A 22297-nucleotide genomic window follows, 5' to 3' on the forward strand; every position below is an offset into this window, starting at 1 on the left:
GGTCTTTTCTGGTTCATCCATTTTTTTTTTATTGCTGCCAGGCACTTTTTTGGAATTTTAATGAATTTTCTATTGATTTTATATGTATTTATATTTGATATGGTATTAGATGTGCTATTTTCAGAATTTTGGTGACGTTTTTGTTCTTGTAACCTTTTGTGCCTTTGGTATTTTCTGGATTGCCTTTAGATAGTAATTATTTGCGCTTTTTGGTTATCCGACTTTACAAAAGGTTTTGTAAACACCATCATCCAACATGAAGTGGATTATCCAGATTTTCAAACTGTTACAAAAATCAATTACAATGTATGAACTTATTGTTTTCTGGTCATTTACCTTATCCAGTGCGTCATAAGAGCGATGCAACAGCGCCCTCCAGAATTTCGCCGTGTCTTTGCCAGCGTTCTTATGAACGCTCTGTGCTACTTGGGTGATGTACCCTAACAAAACCTCTAATAATCTGAAAGAAAAAAAAACTTCACAGTTAAAAAATCAACAATGCATGTCAATTTCATCGTAATTATGATTTGCTATAGGATGTAAATATTTTTTTACATTTTTTGTTTGCATCTGGGATAAAGAATATAACTTGGTTTTTACCCTAACAACAATAGGTATTTTAAAATCACTGTATATTTTCTGAGTTCTGTGGAAAAAAATCCACAGGAAAATCACTTGGTTATACATTAATATTGGAATGTGGCAACAGAATCCCTTCAAAGAGTTCTGGTCTCTGGAAACCTCACCTTTGCAGCAGTTTCTTCAATTTGTCCGAGTCATTTTGGGAAACGTCCGCAACCTGAAAGAGACAATTATTAGACACAATCAGTTGGACAAAAGCTTGGAAGCAAGTTCCTGCAGGAAAAAAATTGTTGGCAATCATTTGGTTTTCATAACCAACCCCAACTCATTGGGAGATAATCATTACATGGTGTTACCGCAAATTTGTCCATATTGTATTCCCACCATACAAAGTTTCAAATCCTACTTGACAATCATTTGGCTTACTTGACTCAAGCGTTTTAGAATGGGTAAACCAATGTCAACCTATTGCAGCACGTCGTACCTTTTGGATGAAGTCGCTACTGGAGACCACGTGAGGCATGAAACAGACAGCGGTGAAACGGAACTGCCTCATCTGACGGGCTCGAATGTGAGGATCCGCATCGAACGTTGGCTCCTGATTGGTCTGTTCCTTGAGCTGCTTTGGTTTGGTGCCGGCACGTCTAGTGGCCATTGTAGTAGATTTTTGACCTGAAAAAGTAGAGTGAACAAATATTTGTCATGTCGCTGTGTTTCAAGAAATAGTGTCACACAGGGCTATACAGAAGGTAATGAGTGGATCATGTGTAGAGGTCATGGGTAATGTTGATGTATTGGGCTGCTCCCCCCCTAACAAAAAAGCTGCCCAACAACCTTAACCCCATTGGTGTACAATCTCACCGTGCCATTTGTATCTTTCCCAGAATGCATTGCTTGATCGTAACCCCTAGAAGTGTGACTTTAAAACATCAAAATATAATGGAAATTTTAATTAAGTCAGGTGGTTGATCCGTTATGCGTTAAAGACTTCTTCTTCCGTGTAAGTACAGACTCGACTACATGAGCAAAAGCGTCACGGAGCAACTATCCCCCTCTCATTCATTTGCAATCATGTGATACGTCTTAATGCTGGCAATTTATGGTGACCACATAAAAGTAGTTCATTTGAAATGTATTGCATTGAAATATGTGCGAACTATTTGTCTCACAGACGCCTTACAATCGCTAGAAAGTTTTTAACAAGCAAGCGCAGAGCGGTCACTTTCAGTTAGCCAATCAGTGTTGATTTTCAGTGCTTTCCTTTCGGATGTTAGCGACAAGAGGTATTGATACTGCGTGCTAACCAATGGTATCGAGGTTGCTTACCTAGCTTCTTGTCTTCGGTGAGCGTTGAGACATACTCCAATAATCTTGTCAAACTGGTAATCTGAACATGGGGGGAAAACTCCTGGCTTAGAGACAGCCAAAAGTCGATACTGCGGCCTGGTCCCTGTTGAAAAAAAAAAAATACAAAGTTGTGCATTTACGTTTAAATGAAAAAGACTCGCTGGTTGGACGTGTCAAACAAGGTCTGAGTCGCCTGCAAGTGTTTATTACTAGCATACCTTAAAAATGCAAACTATTTTCGAAACATAAAAAAAAATGTAAAAAACTAAATAATTTATCTCTTACCTTAACATCAACTTCGTCTCCCGGGTGCATCGCTGCGGCGCCTTTAGTGACGTACCCGCCGATCAGCAGGGCCAGCATCTTAGATAGATACTTCTCCTCACCAACTGTCTTCATAAGCTGGCCGAACAGCGGCAGACGCCGGTGCTCCGGGATGTGCGGGTAGGCGTCCACAAAGACTCGCATCACCATGACGACGACCTCTTCAACACCACCTTTGAAGTCAGTGGTGACTGTTTGTTGTTCGCTGGCCTAGGTGACAAAAGCGGAAACACTACTCAATTCATGAAGATAAGAAACTTACAATAAGAACAATGTTATATCCTCCCAAGTTTTCACAGGCTTGTTATTTTATGAATCTGTTGGGATACACTAAGTGAGAATACTGGTCTTTGACAATCACCAGAGGGGTCCAGTGCCTTTATATACACATCCGTTAAAGTTGAAAACCAAATATATATTCTAAAGAAACATCTATTAAAACTAACTGACCTTGATAAGGGCTGGAATGACGGTCTCGACGGTCCGCATGATGACCTGGAAGCTGTAACTATCGTCTTGGTGCAGCATGTTGGCGCCCATGAAGGTGAAGATGGCCATGATGTTATGCAATACATGCTCCTGAATCAAATCAAATCAAAGATGTTATCAATCAAATCATACAGATAATCTCTCAACCGAGTATAGACACCTGTGATTTTTTCCCCAAAAGTTTTTGAAACCATTTGTTATGAAATGCATATGGTTTTAAAAGTAGAACATAACTATCCTCATGAATATGCCTCAAAATTGCAGTTGTCCTCGTACATGTACATCAAGAACTAACACTACACGCCAATTTGTGGAGTCAAATTTTTTTACTCAACCAAATGGCCGACCGTGTAAGTTTTTTTAGAAAGGTAATTTCTTACTCAAATATTGAAAGACATTAGGCCTCAATTGAACCATTTTTTTATTATCAAAAGTCAGTAGTTTTTAATGGCTTTTCTTGGCTTGAGCAGACAACAGTGCAGTTTTTCAGATATTTCTTTTGAACCACCAACCCACAATATTGAAAAAAAAAAAAAAAAAAAAAATCAAATTTTGTAACAAAACCAAGCAATTTCGAAGGCATAATCGTGCCTGGCAACAAGGTCAAATACTTACTGGGAACAAACCGGCTGCAGCAGCCAGCAGCATCAACGCATGGCGATGCGTCTGTGGGTTATCCGTCGTCCTAATACACTGAACGACCACCTCTACGCTAAACTGCGCCTGACTCAGTGCGCTGTCGGCAGCGGCGGGGGTCTTACTGTCCGGGGTGAGTTGGTTGCAGATGTTTAGCAAGGTGGTCAGAATCAACTGCTTCAGGTACTCCATTGAGTTCTCTAGGGCAGCTTGGTCAAGCTCCAGGCACCTGTGGGTAGGTTATGAAACAAAAGGCGGAGAGTTGAAGCCCTGGGCCCAAGTTCAAAAAGCTGCTTACATGGCTTAAGCAGAAATTACTACTAAATTTTGCTTGGCAGAAATGAGTTGGATACCAGTCCAAAATTGTACATATGACATGATAGTTTGGCTGGTAACCTTATTCTGGTAAGCACAGTGTTGTTATGCTAAGCTGTTTTGTGCTTAAAGAGTTTGGGTACTTGTTTTAGTCAATAATATTACTTGCTGAGGTGCTGTAGTTTTTTTGAGAACTGAGGACAATTAATTTCTGTCTCCTGAGACCAAAATTATTTTGGTGACTTATTTTTTTTCCGTGTCTGAACTGTTATGCTTTTGTGTGTCAATATTCGTGGAGCATCCAACACGGATTACTGTTATAGTATGTGTTAGGGAATACAAAGAGTTCAATAACTCACCGTGAGAGAAGAGTGAAGAGCGCTGGGACAAGCTGAGCCACGCCCTTAATCTTCTTCTGGTGCGTAAAAATGTGCGCAGCGTTGTGCGATTCGCAAGGGTTCTATTATTGTTATAGTATGTGTTAGGGAATACAAAGAGTTCAATAACTCACCGAGAGAGAAGAGTGAAGAGCGCTGGGACAAGCTGAGCCACGCCCTTAATCTTCTTCTGGTGCGTAAAAATGTGCGCAGCGTTGTGCGATTCGCAAGGGTTCTATTATTGTTATAGTATGTGTTAGGGAATACAAAGAGTTCAATAACTCACCGTGAGAGAAGAGTGAAGAGCGCTGGGACAAGCTGAGCCACGCCCTTAATCTTCTTGAGCTTCTGCTGCTGAAGCAGCTCAACGATGTGAGTGACTCGTTGCCATCGGCGTGTCTCAGCATCGGAGGACTTCTCATCGTCCACCGATGGCTCTTTAGTCCTGCGTATTGACAAGTAAACATAAATGTTAAGCAGGAATTGAAACTTTGCATAGTGGTATTACAATTAGGAATACATGTAGGTGAGGTTTGCGGTAGCTACTGCACACCTCTACCCGCTATTGATGTAATTCTGAGACGAAATGTCGTGCTGTCGGGTACATAAATAGAACTTTATTTTGAAAACTAGATGGCCGTGACACAATAGAGGTCGAGAGTAAAAGTTAAATATGGCAGTCAAAAACCACACACAAAACAGGCCTGGAATTTTAATTTTGCAAGGCCATTTTCATTTTGCGAAGGGCACTTCCATTGGAAAATCTTAAAGTCAATGGGAAACTTTTGAAAGGGCACCAAGGCCAGGACCAGGGGCAACGGAGGCTATGGCCTGCGTGTAATTCCAGGCTTGCCCAAAGCTACGTCTTTAGATGGGACTTACATTCGTGCTTTCTTGGCTTGACGGAGGTTCTTGGCTTTACCAACAGTTTGCAACTTGTCCAACTCCAGCACAATCTGCTCTGCTTCAAGAGGCAACTGGAATAATAACCAGTTATTTGGTAATTAAAGGCAGTGGACACAATATAAGTAATTACTCAAAATAAATGTTTAGCATAAATACTTCCTTGGTTACAAGTAATGGAGAGCTGTTGATAGTATAAAACATTGTGAGAAACGGCTCCCTCTGAACTAACGTAGTTTTCAAGAAAGAAGTAAATTTCCACGAATTTGATTTCGAGACCTCAGATTTAGAATTCGAGCGCTCTATAAGAGGCCACTATTATTATTAGTATCTGAAAGCACGCTACTTCGTGTAACAAGGGTGTTTTTCTTTCATTATTATCTCGCAACTTCGATGACCAATTGAGCTCAAATTTTCACATGTTTGTTAATTTATGCATATGTTGAGATACACCAAGTGAGAAGACTGGTCATTGACAATAGTGTCCAGTGTCTTTAAGTCTATTAAGTCATTAAGTCGTTGGCAAGATGTCTAGGGCGGTGGACTCCAGTTCTGTAATTTACAGAATGTGGGTTGGAATCCTGGCCTGGTCAGTCATGACACTTGTGTCCTTGAGCAAAGCACTTTGACAAACCCACCCACAAATTTTGAGAACAACAAATATTTTGAAACCTTGACTATTCTGAATCGCCCCCAAACAGGGAATCCACATCCCAATCCCAAAGTGGTGCAATCCAAATTTGTTGACCACGTCATGTGAGTTGAGTGAATAATCTGCCGGGGGTAATACATACTTTTCTCAGAGTGCGCCCAATGCTTGCTGCGACAGCAGCTTCTTTTGTTTCAACTTGCTGATCAATCAACTTGGAGAACAGCGCCTGCTTCAGATCGGACGCTGGAATCTCTTGGAAGAATAAAGGCGTAATCTGAAAGAAAGAAAGAAAAAATAACAGTTCACAGACTATTTTTGACACTTTAATACAAGAGTCCACTCCACCCTTCAGGGCTTGAATTTTACATTGGATCGCCGGCCTGAGGCCAGTGATTTCAATGTCGGGCCAGTAAACTCAAGACAGCCCAAGTCCAGTGGTCTTGTTTCGTTTCACTTCAACATCTTTGTCTCAAAAGAATGATATTCAAATGTTGAGTTTGAGTCTCAAAAAATATCTCTCAAGCCTGCTGAGTATCACCCATAAAACAGAAAAGATCAATCTTCGTGAAGTGTTTTGTTCCAACGAAACAGATTAGATGATAAAAACCGTGATCTCATTTTAATTCTAGTCTCTTCTGAATTTTGATTCCGGTCTTCTTAAAAATTAAATCCCTGTCCAATAATGACCCCGACCTACAAGTCCTGCTGTCTTGTGGATTTTCCCCCCAAACTCGAGCCCTGCCATCCTGAAAACTCTGTGGCCAGGCAATCTTTACTGTGTGTTTTCCAAAAGAAAATTTCTGAAGGGATTTAAAGCTGTCGCTAGCAAATGGTCGGTGAAAGAGTTAGAAGACCACTACAGTAGAGAACTTGAAAGAAAATACTAGAAAATGAGTATGGAGTATGATGTGCTAACAATTTACTTCAGAAACATATACGTTAATCTTATGTACTGCATTGACTCTTTTGACTGGTCTATTGACCAGATCTTTTTGAGTGAAAAAGATACCTTGCATGTTCAAATTTCAAATTGATGAAAGGTCCACACTCGAACATGCTCCTATATATACAATCTTGTTGTCATGTGTAAGCATAGAGGCAGTTGTTGTACCTGTTTTAAAACCATTTTCTGTGGAGACTTCTTCCCGGTCTGCATGCTTTTCTCCATGCTCAACGCCGAGGACAACGCTTCGAAATAGTCACTCAAGATAGCCGCTGTTGCCGGGGTGAACTGCTGGATGATGAATTCTACAATGATGACCTCATCGCTACTTAGTTGACCTTGTGACCTCCCCAGGAGGTCATTGAGCATGCCCAGTAGCGATGACAGGACAATCTATCAAACAAGGATCAATTCAGATTTATTTGGGGAACAGCAATAGCACTCCGGACTAATGACAACACTTTAGCTCAAAACACCCTGATGTCAGACAAATATTCCATCACCAGCTCTAAAGCCCACAAGTTTTCACCTGATCACCACATTGGCGTGTCAGACCGCAGCAGTACAGCCAGTAAATGTAAAGCTTGGACATGTACAGTAGGTGCATAACCTTAAGTCTTGACATGCTATTCTCCCTTCTATTAAAGACAGTGGACACTATTGGTAATTGTCAAAGACCAGTCTTCTCACTTGGTGTATATCAACATATACATAAAATAACAAACCTGTGAAAATTTGAGTTCAATCGGTCGTCGAAGTTGCGAGATAATAGAGAAAGAAAAAACACCCTTGTCACACAAAGTTGTGTGCTTTCAGATGCTTGATTTCGAGACCTCAAATTCTAAATCTGAGGTCTCAAAATCAAATTCGTGGAAAATTACTTCTTTCTCAAAAACTACGTCACTTCAGAAGGAGCTGTTTCTAACAATGTTTTATACCATCAACCTCTCCCCATTACTCGTAATCGAGAAAGGTTTTATTATAATAATTATTTTGAGTAATTACCAATAGTGTCCACTGCATTTAACCCAATTCACCCGACGTCATCATCAGAATAATCTTGGATGCGCCATACTGGTGGGTAATGTCACTGTGCGTTATCCAGTGAAGTGCCACTTTAGGCGACGCAGCGTTTACAGGTAATCTATTCCCCACCAACATGGCGAGCATGAGCGTGGACAGTCGCAGCGTGGGAGGTGTGTGCAAAGGGTCAACTATTATATATTTCTGATAATAAAACCAAGATCGCCTCACTGTACACACTATGTAGCTCGCAAGCCTTATGAAACATGTTTCTGGGATCAGGGCCTAGTTTCATAGAGCCGCATAAGCAGACAATAACACTTAAAAATTGTCTGCTAAGCAAAACGACAGCAGGATACCAACCACAGAAACTGTATGTGAGATGGCATTTCGGCTGGTAACCTTATTCTGGTAAGCATCATATTTGAGCATACCTTGTTCTTGACTTCAGACATAATCTCCAGAAGAGCACGCTGAAGGAATCTCGGGGTGTTGTCTCCGTTCACAAACTCCAACAACCATCTCAGACATTCTGGCTTAGGATGGGCGGAGTCCGCTGGAGGCTTTGCTGCTTTCTTCTTCTTCTTGGGCGTGGAAGGAGTCTTTTGCGTTTCTTCAGCAGTAGTCCCCGCATCAATGTGCGCAAAGTACAGTTTCAATGCCTGACAAAACGCAAAGTAACATACATTTGGATGCGTATTAAAGGAATTGGACACTTTCGGTAAACAGTATGTCCAAAGGCCCACACTTTGTGTACCACAACTTATATATAAAATAACAAACCTGTGAAAATTTAGGCTCAATCGGTCATCGGAGTTGGGAGAAAATAACTGGAAAACCCACCCTTGTTTCTGCATGTTTCGCCGTGTCATGATTTTAATTATTACCTGTTTTACATAAGTTGGGTCCGCGCTTAGCTCGTCTGTCCTCTCCGCCAGATACTGGCCGAGCCAGATATAAGGCATGTACGGTTCGTCCTTGAAGCTCGTTGCCAACGCCTGAAGACAGCGCGCAGAAGCCACTCTGATTGGCTGAACCTCACTGGACAAGACCACTAGCAAAGTGGGCAGCACTGGAAATAAAACACATACACAAAAATGCAATAAAAAATGTTCAACATATAAATAAGAAAAAATTAGTGCCTTTGAAAAATATTTTTCTGATAACCAGAAGCACAAGTTATGTCGTAAGAAAAAATGTCCAACCCCACCCCCCCCCCCTCCAAAAAAAAACAACAACAGTCAGACGAAATTTTTGTTAGCATGTACAGCGAGTTTAAGCGACTCTTCTGAAAAACAATGCTCTGTGATTTTCTTTTTCTCAAAAAATTGACGACTAATGACATGACTGAAGCTGAAACTAATACAGGTAGATTATATTACAAACATCTTCATTCACAGTGAGTAGGGATTCATGTCTTGCCAAAAACTTGTTCTACAAAAGGTATCAAAACCCTTTAAAGGAACACGTTGCCTTGGATCGGACGAGTTGGTCAAAACAAAAGCGTTTGTAACCGTTTTTTATACAATGCATATGGTTGGAAAGATGTTTTAAAAGTAGAATACAATGATCCACACAAGTTTGCCTCAAAATTGCTTGGTTTTCCTTCTACTGTGCGAACTAACACCGTCGGCCATTTATGGGAGTCAAAATTTTGACCCCCATAAATGGCCGGCGTGTTAGTCGACGAGGTAAAAGGAAAACCACGCAATTTCGAGGCATGTTTGTGTGGATCATTGTATTCTACTTTTACAACATCTTTCTACCCATATGCATTTCATAACAAACGATTTCAAACGCTTTTCAAAGACCAACTCGACCGATCCAAGGCAACGTGTTCCTTTAAAGGAACACAGGGCCCTGCATGGATCGGTCGAATATAATAATCCACACAAACATGCCTCGAAAATGCACAGCTTTCCTTTTATTTTGCGAAGTAACACTGTCCGCCATTTTGTGGAGTCGAAATTTTGACTTCACAAAATGGCGGACCGTGTTAGTTCGGGACGTAAAAGGAAAACCGTGCAATTTCGAGGCATGTTTGTGTGGATTATTATATTCTACTTTTAAATTATCTATCTAACCATATATGCATTTCATAACAAACATTATGCATTTCATAACAAAACGGTTTCGAACGCTTTACAAAGACCAACTCAACCGTGTCCCTTTGAGATCCTCAAGAAGTCCGATCCTAGATTGACCCTTACCCTCTGAACTTTGACCCAGAAGTCTCTCAGCAACATCAGAGGTCATGGATTGTTCCTTGGCGCTGGTCAAGGCAATGTGGAGGCATCGTGCTTGGTAGAACGCCGACACGGGGTAGAGTTGCTCACTGGGAGTCTGGCTACAAGAACTCCACACCAAGGACAGGAAATTCCACAGGATATCAGGGGTGTTCAGATGCTCCTGAGGGCCGCCAAACACATAGATGTTTATATAATTTGAGGCATTGCACGGTGAGGTATCAATATATATTAGGTTTGCGGTAACACCATGTGTGTATCTACTTGCCAGGTAAAGTTCGTTCTTTAGAGAACTGTCTTTCTATATTCTACTACCGCTGAGTAAATTTATCGGATCGTTCAGGAGATTTCTCAGTTCTGAAAAAAACTGTCCTGCTTTTTAACTACTACCTGGGCGGAAGGAATAGAAAATCGGCTGGGACAACTACTTTAGCTTATAGGAGCGTTATTAACTGCACTATCGTGGAGTGAGTTCTTAAATTGGTCTCAATAGACATTGATGTTATAGATATTTAATATTAAAAAGTCACATCCCCTTAAAAGCACCACCTTTGGTAATTTTCAAAGGCCAGAAACATTATATGCATAAAATATTAAATCTTTGAAAAATGTTTGACTCTATTGGACATTGAAAATACAAGAGAGTAATGAAAGAAAAAACACCCTTGTTGCACAAATTTGTGTGCTTTCAGATGCCTAATCAAAGGCTTCAGGTCTGAAGTCTTTTAATAATTTAATTGAGAAATTACCTCATTCTCAAAAACTATAATACTTCAGAGGGAGCCGTTTCTCGCAATGTTTTATGCTATCAAGAGCTCTCCATCGCTAATTACCAAAAATAAGTTTTTATGCTGACGATTATTTTGAGTAAATACCGATTTGATAACAGTTTGTGTAGGTCTTTATTTGAGTTCTTACCTCTATGACCTTTGACAGAATTCCCTTGAACTCTTGAACTTGTTTGACCTTTTTCTCTTTGGCCACCGCAGCCTCAGTCAACACGTCAAGCAGACGCAAGAGCCAGGCCAAATACTGGCTAGTCGGGTCAAACTTGGGTCGAGAGGCTGACCAAAGCTTTGTCTCTGTAATCGAAGAACAAAAATGTTATAGATAATAGTAATAACTAGTTCTTATAACATGTATAAAGTAGATTCAACAATAACGTATCAATAATAATACCAAAAACAGCTCAAGGGCGCTAAACAAAATAACACACTAGTCAAAAACTAAGCAGGTATACATGTAATTGTATGGACAAACTCGAAAATAAGAAACTGAATTATAATAATTGGAGCAAAAAGTCTTAAAAACAATCAATCTGTTAGTAATACTTGTCCTTTTGGGCTAATAACATTCCTGTAATCTTTCTCAGTTTCCTGGGGAGTATACAGCCCTAAGTTGCTGTGGCGCTCCAAAGGCTTTTTCATACACAATATCAACCTCTACCCTAACAGGTACCCATTTATACCCGTGTGTGAACAGAAGCAATTATGGTAAAGCGTCTTGTTCAAGAATACAAGTATAATAAACCCACATCCTGATGACTTAACCACCAGAACTTAAATTCAATGCTCTTAACGGCTCAGCAATGACACCCACTAAAACCAAATTGGTCTCAGCTTTTCAACAAGCCTGCTCTAGTCATCGACAGGAGACTGAAGAGTGTTTGGGATGTTGGTCTATTTACAAGGATTAAGAGGTTTCAGCATGTTCAGTGTAGAGTCAACACAGTTTTATATTTGAGAACTAGAGGGCGCACTGGTGATGCTTCTTGCACAAATGAACGGGACCGCAAGGAGACATGAGTGCGTCATTCTGTACTCGCGTTGAATATGAAACACACGTTGGAGTTAGTGTTTATTGAACGCAGTGCAATGCTGTTTTTTCAACTAAAAAAATGGCCGCACAAACACACAGTAAGCAATGCCTGTTTTGTCAACTTAGAAAATAGCCGCCTGCCCGCATGCCGGGTCACGTATATAGGCCAGTGCGCACTCTATTTCTTGTTTATAACTCTATGAGAGTCAATCACTGCTCAGATTGGTTCTTCTGAAAATAGAACAATGGTTGGAGCGGTTCAACGAAATGAGGTCCAGTTCTCACCGGTTTTCAAGCACTGCGGCATCCGGACGTCCACAACCAGGTTACCAAGACACCAGAGTGTGATCGTCAGATGCGACTGATGCATTGTGGGAGCGTCGCCATCTTGTTTGGGCTTGAGCCTCTGCGTCAGTAGACTGACGAGATGGACGTTGAGCCCGTCAGGCAGGTCACTCATTTCAGGAAGGGGTATCTTCGGCTGTAAAATAACGTTAAAGAACTCTAGTTCAGACTTTTATCACTACAATTTTTAACCTGGGTTTTTTTTTTTAATTTATGTTAAATTGCCAAAACTGTTTATCTTGCTTAAAGTAGACCAGATGTACACACAGACAGAGCAGTTTTGCCTTTTCCTGTGAGATAAATTTTTGCAAAATCAAGATGTGCATATTGCTGTATTGGCAATGCGACCTGACGTAAATAGTGCCCACTTTTGTAAATTTTTCAACTGTCTATAAAAGAGCGCCCTCTTTTTTCCTTTTTATTCTGCCCCCCCCCCACCCTTTCAGAAATAAAATTGTTCCAATTCTTTAGGGTTACAAATCTGAAAAATTTCGTAAAAAAACAAACAAAAAAACAGCAACAACCCAACCCACAACATCAACAACAAAGCGACAACGAAAATGACATCACATCCAATGACAACAAAAACAAAATTAAGTGAAACTGATTCGACCTTGATTCCAAAAATTTGCAGTGGACACCTCCAACTACAAACAATTAAAACTACAGATGTCGACATCCATTTTGTCATCGGTTTCATTCCTTCTTTTACATAACCTTACCTCCACGATGGAGAAACCAGGCGTCAGCATCTTCCCAACGTCTTTCTCCAAGACTTTTAGAAGAGTCAGAGCGACTTCTATCTTCTCGGCTTGGTCTCCCAGATGGTGAGCAGTCCTTAGCAGCAAGACATCCAAGACAAACCTGTAGGCTTCTTGGGAGGGGCTTGGCTGTTGGACATGGGCTACCAGAACCTCAATCTATTGAAGACAAGTTTATATATGTAAAATTTGCATCGGGGATGAAGAATATTAATTACCCATACACCGATGTGTGTTAGCAGGCACCCGCTGCCAAAACATAGGATTCAAACTGCCTCTATCTACCGGGCAACCTCGGTAGTCTAGTTGGTAAGACACTGCTCTAGAATTGCAAGGGTCGTGGGTTCGAATCCCACCAAGTAATATGCCTGTGATATTTTGTTCACAGCACTTGGGATAGTACTGAGTATACAGTGCTAACACACATCGGTGTATGGGTAAAAACAAGTTTATAAATCAGTTCTTTTTTTTCTACAGCACTCAGGAACGTACTGAATATACAGTGCTAACACACATCGGTGCAAGGGTAAAAAAAAACTCTTAGAAAAAAAAAAAATTGTTGATCGTATAAAAAGGACATGACAACAAGTTTTACTTGGAAAGGGGACTAAGCAAATTGTGTTTCAAGACAAAGGTCTGGTTGTATGCAAGCACCATATGCTGCGACAAACCGATACTCATCCTCATTTATCTTTGTGTCTTCAGTTTGTACAGCTGGTATTACATGTAGGTGGAAACCCCATAGCGTGTTTACTGTGGACTTCATTTTCTGCCACGTTTCACTAGTTGGGAAGGAGAGTGGCAATCGTCATAATGTACAATGTTACTCTCTATTCCACACTTTTATTGCATGAAAGAAGTAAAAACATGGCAACCATTTTTTTTTTTTTTTTTCGATAAGAAATCGCCTAACATCACAAGGCCAGATGACTCTTTCAAGGTGAGGGCTACAAAAACTTATTTGGGTTATCGACCCAAATCAACTGAAACAGGGTTACCCTTTCACAGTTTGTAAGGAGGCAGGCATGGATATCACCTACTAGAAGCCTGGCTGGTAGGGAATAATGTATTACCTTCCCAACTTCACTCACTTAACCTTTACAAGCGCTAAATTTTCTCACCAATTTCTGTCGCTCCTTCTGTTCCATGTTGACCAAGTTGGATGCCATCATTTCAATTAGAGCGCCTGGAAGCTTTGAGGGTTCCTCATTTAACCTATACGCTGTAGAAAAAAAATAAGGGGGAAAAAAAAGTTTTGCTTAGACTTTGATGGAGCAAAGAGGACCCTACGTTATAATCAGGCAGTTCTTGAAAATTGTTAAATGACATTGAAAGTCAAGACAACCAAATTGTGAGTATTAATCCCAATGTTATGTGTGCCTGAAACATTTTATTTGGGTACGGTTGCTCAGACTGAAATTTGTTCCCGAATTTTTTTGTTGGGGGGGGGGGAATTATCAAATATGATCCATGGTTTTTTTTTTAAAGTTTTTGCCTTGTTTGATGTGTATAAAGCTAATGTTTAGTGGTTTTGCCTTTTTATGTACAGCGCCTTTGACGTATTTTTTTACAAGAAGAAAATTACAAAAATCTAATCACAATTATATAACTAGAGAGATGAGCCTTACTGTTTCCAATGTTCCTGAAGATGGGATAATCTTTCGACAGTGTAGAATCCTTGATAATGTTCATGATTTTGCTGTCCGCGTCAGCCATCTCTTCACCACGGGAGAACATGTAAGGCACAACGAGAGGTATCAGAAGATTGCGATGTTCATCCCATGAGTCTCCGTTGGTCATCAGTTTTAGAGACAGCTGAACATTTTTTATCCTTAGGAGATAAGATATATGCATGTAAGAGGCACAAACTACAGTTAGATGCAAGGGTAGAGTGTCATGGCCAAGTGGTTAAGAACATCAAATTAAAGTTCTGGTGCTAAGTCACTAGAGTGTGGGTTCGAATCCCGGTCATGACACTTGTGTCCTTGAGCAAGATACTTCACTATAATAACTTCTCTTCACCCAGGGGTAAATGGGTACCTGTAAGGGTAGAGGTTGACACTGTTATTGAAAAAAGCCTTTGGAGCGATATAAACGGTTGTCCAGGTTGTATACTCCTCAGGGAGCTGAGAAACATTTGAAAAAGGATGTGCATTGATACGGTTATTTTGAAATGCACTATGGGTGCATTTGTATAGCTTCCCTGGGTCTACCCTGCAGTGCTCACTCGGGTGAGCCCCTCTGACAAGAGCTAAACGAACGATCAGAATCGCCCTCTCGTGGTGACGGCAGCATGCACCTCAGGTCATCACTAAGTGACCCACTCCACAAGCAGGGCACTGGGGGCTGACCTGGGTGAGCCCCGTCAAAGCTATTTGAACGTACCACGGTAGCCCGGGGTCGACCCACGGGAGCTAAACGAACGCACCCTAAATGAGAATTTGTGGTAATTATTATCATCATTGTTTCCAGAGTAATGTTGTCAAGAGATTCCATTGTATATGCTGAAATAATTTTTGTCTCACTGAGACAAAAATTATTTTGTTGTGAAATTGTTTTACTAATTTCTCAAAAACTACAGTACCATCATTATCTTAAAACCATGTTTAACGACTGTAAATCTGTGGACATTTGTGTTTTGTGTCGTACACAAAGTACCAAACCCTTTTCATGGGTGCGTTCGATTAGCTTCCCTGGGTCAACTCCGGTGTGTGGCGGTGTTGTTTTCCAGAACGAAAGTAGGTAACTATCTGCACACGTTTGTCCTGGAAAAAAAACAGGCCACACACCGAGCCGACCCAGGGGAGCTACACGAACGGACCCAATATTAGAGTGCTAGAACTTTCAGGAAGGTATCACAAAGAAAGTAGAAAGTAGAAATGTTTACCCTTTCTGTGACTTCATCTTCCTCTTCAGTAGAATTTCCTTGAGGCGATCAAACAGTTTCTCCTGCGGAAGAATCTTGCACAGCGGCTAGAAATAAAACGTTAAAAAAAATATATTAAAATATAAAGTCACAAATTCATCAGACTTGCTCGCTATCAAGACCCAATTTCATAGAGCTGCTTAAGCGAAAATTTTTGCTTAGCACAAATTTGCAGCTTAGCAACAATAAGCAGGATACCAGTCGCTGATTGTAAATGTAACATGGTATTTTGAGTGGTAACCTTATTTTGGTAAGCATAATTTTGCTATCGCTCTACCAGCTGATTTAGCCTTTCGTTGGCGGTCTCCGTATTTTGTCAACATCTTTGTTCTGGGGTGCAAGTCAGAAGCCATACAACTGTTAACTTCAAGGATCACACTCAAGCTTACAATACATCCTGGGAAGCGGCAGCCAGGGGATCACCTTAAGAGGATGCAGTTTTTTATTTCAGAAATCAAGTAATAAACCACAAAGGTAAAAAACTGACATGGTACATTTTAAACTTGAAAAAAATAAATTCTCACCTCGCCTATTCCAAGTGTCTGATTGATGACGCCAATCTTGTCGTCATGGAGACGCTGCATCAACGACTCGATGCAGAACTCCTCCAAGACGTCACCCGCCTCCACTCGCTCCTTGAGATGCTGAATGCCGAGCACCCTGACGTCGGGGCTGGCGTGGTTCAGGCTTAGAATCAGGGTTGTTGACGTTCCTGAGATAACCTGTGAAAACGATCAGAAATAAAACATTGCCCTCCTTTACTGAGTGACCATTTCATTTCAATTTATTGCAGGAGAAAAATGACGGAAAAACAACCTTGTTGCACACAATTGCACAAGTTAGTGTGCTTTCAGATGCCTCAAAAGGCTTCAGGCCTGAAGTCTTTTAATAATTGAGTGAGAAATTTACTTTGATTATAAACAAATATGTTACTTCAGCTCTCCTTAGTATTGTTATAGTACGATTATCAATTACCGTTATCAATTATATTTTTTTACTAGCAATTATTTTGAGTAATTACCAACAGCGTCCAATGCCCTTAAATGACCTCATAAAAACTTCAAGCCTACCTTATGTTTGGCGGCCGAGGCAGACATAGAAATGAGTTCTTGCATAAGCTTCTGCTCCTTTTTGCTGATATCTTGCGACATGAACGATCCAATAGCAAGATCCATTGCTTCTGGATACCTGGAAACAAAATGTTATCAAAATACTTGTAGTTTGGGTTTAAAAATGTTATCAAAAAACTTTTAGTTTGGGTTTATAAAGTCGGATCTCCTTGGGATCCACTGGCTGTTGCTTCTAAAGGTTGCATCGAAAACATGGGTGTGATTCCTGGCTATAGCCAACAGTCATCGGGCCCAATTTCATTGAGCTGCTTAAGCATAAAATTTTGTTTAAGCAAAAAACTCCAAGGTTACTAAAACCAGATTACCGGCCAAGACTCCATTCATTTCAGATTTAAAAAAAATTAGGCAAAAAAAAAACCAACAGAATTTTGTTTAAAAACGGAGAAATCAAATCCCTGTAAAACTACACGGAAACTGGCTGAGTGCAAGTCAATCAATCTTTACTCAGGGTCCCCCACTCACAAGTCATGCGACAAATGAAGTTTTGTTACCCAAGTTTATCCCATTCAAAAAATAAAGTCAGGCAGTCTCACCTTTTCTCTAGGGCAGAAACAATCGGTGATGCTTTCTGCTTCAAGTTTTGTACCAGCTCCGTCTTCTTCCACAGCTCTTTCCTGACCCCGACGTACTCTTGCAGAAGCATTCTGTTCATAACAATAATAACAATGTATAAGACGTTCCGGAGGAAGTACAAAAGAAGACATGACAAATTGGCAAAAGTGTTTCACTGGGATCTGTGTAAGAGGTATGGACTAAAATTAAAGGAACACGTTGCCTTGGATCGGACGAATTGGTCTTTGAAAAGCGTTTGTAACAGTTTGTCACAAAATGCATATGGTTATAAAGATTATTTAATAGTAGAATACAATGATCCACACATATTCGCCTCAAAATTGCGTGATTTTTCTTTTACTTTGCAAACTAACACAGTCGGCCATTTATGGGAGTCAAAAATTTGACTCAAGGCAATGTATTCCTTTAACTGCGGAATGGTACAACCATGCTCCGCAGAAAGTTGTAGAGACTGACCAAGTCAAGATTCTCTTTTTCAAGCTGCATGGTTTTTGTTAACGCAGAGTTGTTTGTAATGGCGGAGTTCTATTTTATAAAACGCAGGAATACGTGGATCCACGGAAGAGTTGCATGGTTGTTAATAGTTGATGTGTGCTGAACAGGTTTGACACTTTCTTCGTTGAATTTATTTCTGAAATGGCGAACATGGCAGAAGTAGTCGCTGATTCAAGAGGTCAATAACAATCTTTGTCTTCAAAAACAAAAAAAGCTTCTTACTTAGCGACTTCATTGGTCAGCGCCACATCAAGTTTGACCCGCTGCAGCAACCCCTCCAGAACAGTCCAGTACATCTCTCCTTCCCCCTCCTGGCCTTCGGTCTGGTCCCCGACTACTACACTGTACACCGCTGCATGGAGGAGGCGTGTGAGGAACAGCCTCAACAGAGGGGTTGCGTTCGGTGCCTGGGACAGCACCTCCATTGCACTGATGGTACTACTGAAGGTGCACAGCTTCTGGAAGGCACTGTGGGCAAATCACAAAGGTCAAAAGGTCATGACCTATAACCTTACTAATTGTATTCACTGTTAATAACCACTTGGTCAGTGCATCTCCAATTTCCTTTATGGCACTGGAGTGGATTTCACAAAGAGTTAAGACTAGCTTTATCTTGAGTTACTCTTCCTAACTTGGAACTATCCATGCAGTTTGTATATCTCCTAGGTAACTCTTTGTAAAATCGACCCCTGGACACCTTTTGGTTATTGTCATAGACCAGTATTCTCACTTAGTGTACATTTGCATAAAATAACAAACCTGTGAAAATTTCAACTCAATTGGTCATTGAAATTGCAAGAGAATAATGAAAGAAAAACACCCTTGTTGCTCAAAACTTTGTGTTTTCAGTTGCTAATGAAAGGTTTCAGGCCAGAAGTCCGTTAATAATTTGACTGCGAAATTACCTCTTTCTTAAAAACTAAGTTACTTCAAAATGAGCTGTTTCTGACAATGTTGTATACATGTACTATCAACAGCTCTTCATTGCTTGTTACCAAGTAAGTTTTATGCTAACAATTATTTTGAGTAATTACCAATAGTGTCCAGTGCATTTAAGACAACAACAGTTTGATACTTTGAGATGCCGAAGTGGCATCAGACATAAACCCAAAGAGATTGTTGGTTATGAAACACCAGGGTCCAGTTTCGTCTTAGCAAATTTCTTTGCTAAGCAAAAATTAAGTGGGGCACCAGTTGCAGCACTGCAAGCTTTATGGACTTTTGGCTGGGACCCAGTTTCTGTTAAGCAGGATTTGCCAGTGCTTTGCACATTTGTAGGCTTACAGGCTTAAAGAAATTGGGCTCTATGGAATCTTTACACAAAAAAACCCCCTAAACTTACACTTCAGGAAATTCCGTAACTGGTTGCGTGTGGCACAGGATAGCTACACAAGAGAGTCCCTCCACAGCCAGGGGGTGACTCAAATTCTGCAGTAAACGAGTACAAAATGTTTGAAGTCAGGTGTGCTTAAAAACAAAAAACGGTTTTGAACTTATGAAAACCTTTTCCCATGTAGAACAAAAAGGCGACCTGACGTGTAGCAAATAGTGCCGCTTTTTTATTGAACTTTTGCTAGCATTGAGACTGGAACTGTCATGACTCTCCATGAAATAAAAATAATAATAATAATGGTTTCTTACAAAGTGCGTTATCACACCACTAGGTGCGTATCAAAGCGCTCAGTAGTTTCTTTCTGCGAGGCATGTGGGGCTATACTTTTCAAGTATGAGACAAATTCCTTTATGGCACCATGTCATGGTTAAAGGAACACGTTGCCTTGGATCGATCGAGTTGGTCTTTGAAAAGCATTTGTAACCGTTTTTTATAAAATGCATATGGGTAGAAAGATGTTGTAAAAGTAGAATACAATGATCCACACAAACATGCCTCGAAATTGCGTGGTTTTCCTTTTACCTCGTCGACTAACACGTCGGCCATTTATGGGGGTCAAAATTTTGACTCCCATAAATGGCCGACCGTGTTAGTTCTCACAGTAGAAGGAAAACCACGCAATTTCGAGGCAAACTTGTGTGGATCATTGTATTCTACTTTTAAAACATCTTTCCAACCATATGCATTATATACAAAACGGTTACAAACGCTTTTGTTTTGACCAACTCGTCCGATCCAAGGCAACGTGTTCCTTTAACAAAATGCTACGATGCAATATGGTGCTAATCAGACCAGGAACACCGAGGTGAACCCCTTCTCTTTGCAGTAAGTGCACCAGATTACTTTACAAGCATCACACAACATGACACAATTTTACATCCCATTTGAAGGATGATGCAATAATGCTGAAGTCTTTTTCTCAAGGACACAAGTGTCACATTACAACCTCGGGTGGATTTCACAAAGAGTTAGGACTAGTCTTATCTCGAGTTAGGACCAGTTACTCGTCCTAACTTAGGACAATCCATGCAATTTGTATATCTCCTAGGACTAGTCCTACCTAACTGTTTATGAAATCGAACCCAGGACTCGAACCCACACTCTGCTAACCAGAAACACCAGTGCTCAAGTCCGGCTGTCCTTAATGGCCTGGCCCTGACATACCACAAATTGTGTCCTCTATTGTCACTTTCCCCGTTTTCAGAAAACTGACTGTTTCATGCAGTACCCGCTGCTAAAATATAAGATTCGAACTGCCTCTAGCTACCGGGCAATCTCGGTGGTCTAGTTGGTAAGACACTGCTCTAGAATTGAAACGGTCGTGGGTTCAAATCCCACCCGAGTATTAATATGCCTGTAATTTTTTGGCACAGAGATCGAGAATCTACTGAGTATACAGTGCTAACACACATCGGTTAATGTCGTTTCAATTTGTTTTATTTTATTTGTTTGTTTTGTGAGGGGAAAATGTCTACTTTAAAGCCATTCAACACTTTTGGCAGACAGTATTGTCCAAAGGCCCCCACTTCGTGTATCACAACTTATATATAAAATAAAAAACCTGTAAAAATTTAGGCTCAATCGGTCATCAGAGTCGGGAGAAAATAACGGGAAAACCCACCCTTGTTTCCGCATGTTTCGCCGTGTCATGACATGTGTTTAAAATAAATCCGTAATTCTCGTTATCGGGAATTGATAATTGTTTTAATGTTTTCTCAAAAAGTAAAGCATTTCATGGAATAATATTTCAAGAGAAGTCTTTCACCATTACCTTCTGTAAACCCTGTAAGTTATTTGTAAATCTGTGAACTTTCGGTTTTTTTTTTTGTACCGAAAGTGTATAATGGCTTTAAAATCAGGATGATTCTGTTTGAATGAGAAATGGTTCGACAGCTTCCCTAGCAAAGCGGCCTTACCCTGCAGATGCATCTTATGATGGGGTCAACGAGGTCCAGTTTCATCTTGATCTTGATGGCCAGCTGGCAGACTATCATGTAGCTGGCAGCTTGGTAATCAACAAATCTGGGCACCAGGGAAAAATGGATCACAGTCAAAAGATCATACTCAGTCTCATCAAGATTCAGGAAGGAACTAAGAACTCTCTCACTACAAACATGCACAAACCATACATTTGGAGTGTGGCATCATTTTAATTCCCATGGCAAAGACAGAAAGCTTGTACTCCAGGTTTGCCTTTTCTGGGGCCAAAATGTGGAACGATCTGCCAGTTAGTCTGAGGAAAATTGAGTCTCTGTCTACACACATGAGACCAAAATGATTTTGTGACTTGTTTTACTCATTTCTCAAAAACTACACAACCTTCATGACCTTAGTTAGTAATATTTGAAGGGAAGCTTTCCACTATCATTATCATTATGTAAGTTTAATGTAAATCTGTGGACATTTTGAAAAAGTACCCAAATCCTTTAACGCTAAGGAGAAAGCATTAAAATCCATCAAATTCAAGCAAAACCAAGAGAAGGAGTTTTAGAGAATCAGATTCAGCTTTGAACTTACCTTGATTTCAGACCCTTCAAAACAAATGGAAGAGTGTCGGACAGCAGCTTCTCCGTTATCGGTTTGGCAACCTCAATCGTCCCAACAATGGCCGAGCAGTAGAAACAGGTAACGACTCGCAGGAGGGCATCTTCCAACTTTGAGGGCGCTTCGCTGTCTGTTGAATACGCATCACCACGAGCGCTAGGATCAGAGGAGGCTTTTTTGTGGGCCTGTTGGGACAATGCGTGATAAATAAAATTAAAATTGAAAATCAATTTTGAACAGATTTTTATTTTAATAGTTTGCACTACACTTCAGCCAGACTTTCAATTTGTGTTATTATGACTAGTAAATTTATGGGATTTGAAGGCAGTGCATGGTGAGGTATAAATATACATTTGGTTTGCGGTAACACCATGTGTTTATCTACTTGCCAGGTAGATTTTGTACTTTAGAGAACTGTCTTGCTATATATTCTACTACCGCTGAGTAAATTTGTTTAAGATTTTGTCTGGAGGCT

At 40.4% G+C, this 22297-nt stretch overlaps 1 protein-coding gene across 1 annotated transcript in view; it reads right to left on the bottom strand.

Annotated features, from left to right (window-relative positions):
* LOC139946188 (HEAT repeat-containing protein 1-like) overlaps positions 1–22297 on the bottom strand; it is a 37961-nt gene that overhangs the window by 11267 nt on the left and 4397 nt on the right. Inside the window, exons 6-32 of the mRNA XM_071943812.1 lie at positions 21796–22007; positions 21195–21300; positions 19228–19313; positions 18108–18353; positions 17351–17461; positions 16758–16875; positions 16212–16409; positions 15649–15734; positions 14390–14592; positions 13883–13983; positions 12723–12920; positions 11941–12136; positions 10756–10919; positions 9802–10000; positions 8479–8663; positions 8026–8253; positions 6737–6961; positions 5768–5899; positions 4953–5047; positions 4357–4515; positions 3358–3607; positions 2704–2832; positions 2215–2463; positions 1909–2032; positions 1067–1254; positions 747–799; positions 337–460 (exon numbers count right to left, since the gene is read on the bottom strand). Of these exons, the coding sequence (XP_071799913.1) occupies positions 337–460; positions 747–799; positions 1067–1254; positions 1909–2032; positions 2215–2463; positions 2704–2832; positions 3358–3607; positions 4357–4515; positions 4953–5047; positions 5768–5899; positions 6737–6961; positions 8026–8253; positions 8479–8663; positions 9802–10000; positions 10756–10919; positions 11941–12136; positions 12723–12920; positions 13883–13983; positions 14390–14592; positions 15649–15734; positions 16212–16409; positions 16758–16875; positions 17351–17461; positions 18108–18353; positions 19228–19313; positions 21195–21300; positions 21796–22007 (4365 nt within the window). The remainder of the gene's footprint in view (positions 1–336; positions 461–746; positions 800–1066; positions 1255–1908; positions 2033–2214; positions 2464–2703; positions 2833–3357; positions 3608–4356; positions 4516–4952; positions 5048–5767; positions 5900–6736; positions 6962–8025; positions 8254–8478; positions 8664–9801; positions 10001–10755; positions 10920–11940; positions 12137–12722; positions 12921–13882; positions 13984–14389; positions 14593–15648; positions 15735–16211; positions 16410–16757; positions 16876–17350; positions 17462–18107; positions 18354–19227; positions 19314–21194; positions 21301–21795; positions 22008–22297) is intronic.

Source organism: Asterias amurensis, chromosome 13 (assembly GCF_032118995.1).
Source record: "Asterias amurensis chromosome 13, ASM3211899v1".
Classification (NCBI taxonomy): domain Eukaryota; kingdom Metazoa; phylum Echinodermata; class Asteroidea; order Forcipulatida; family Asteriidae; genus Asterias; species Asterias amurensis.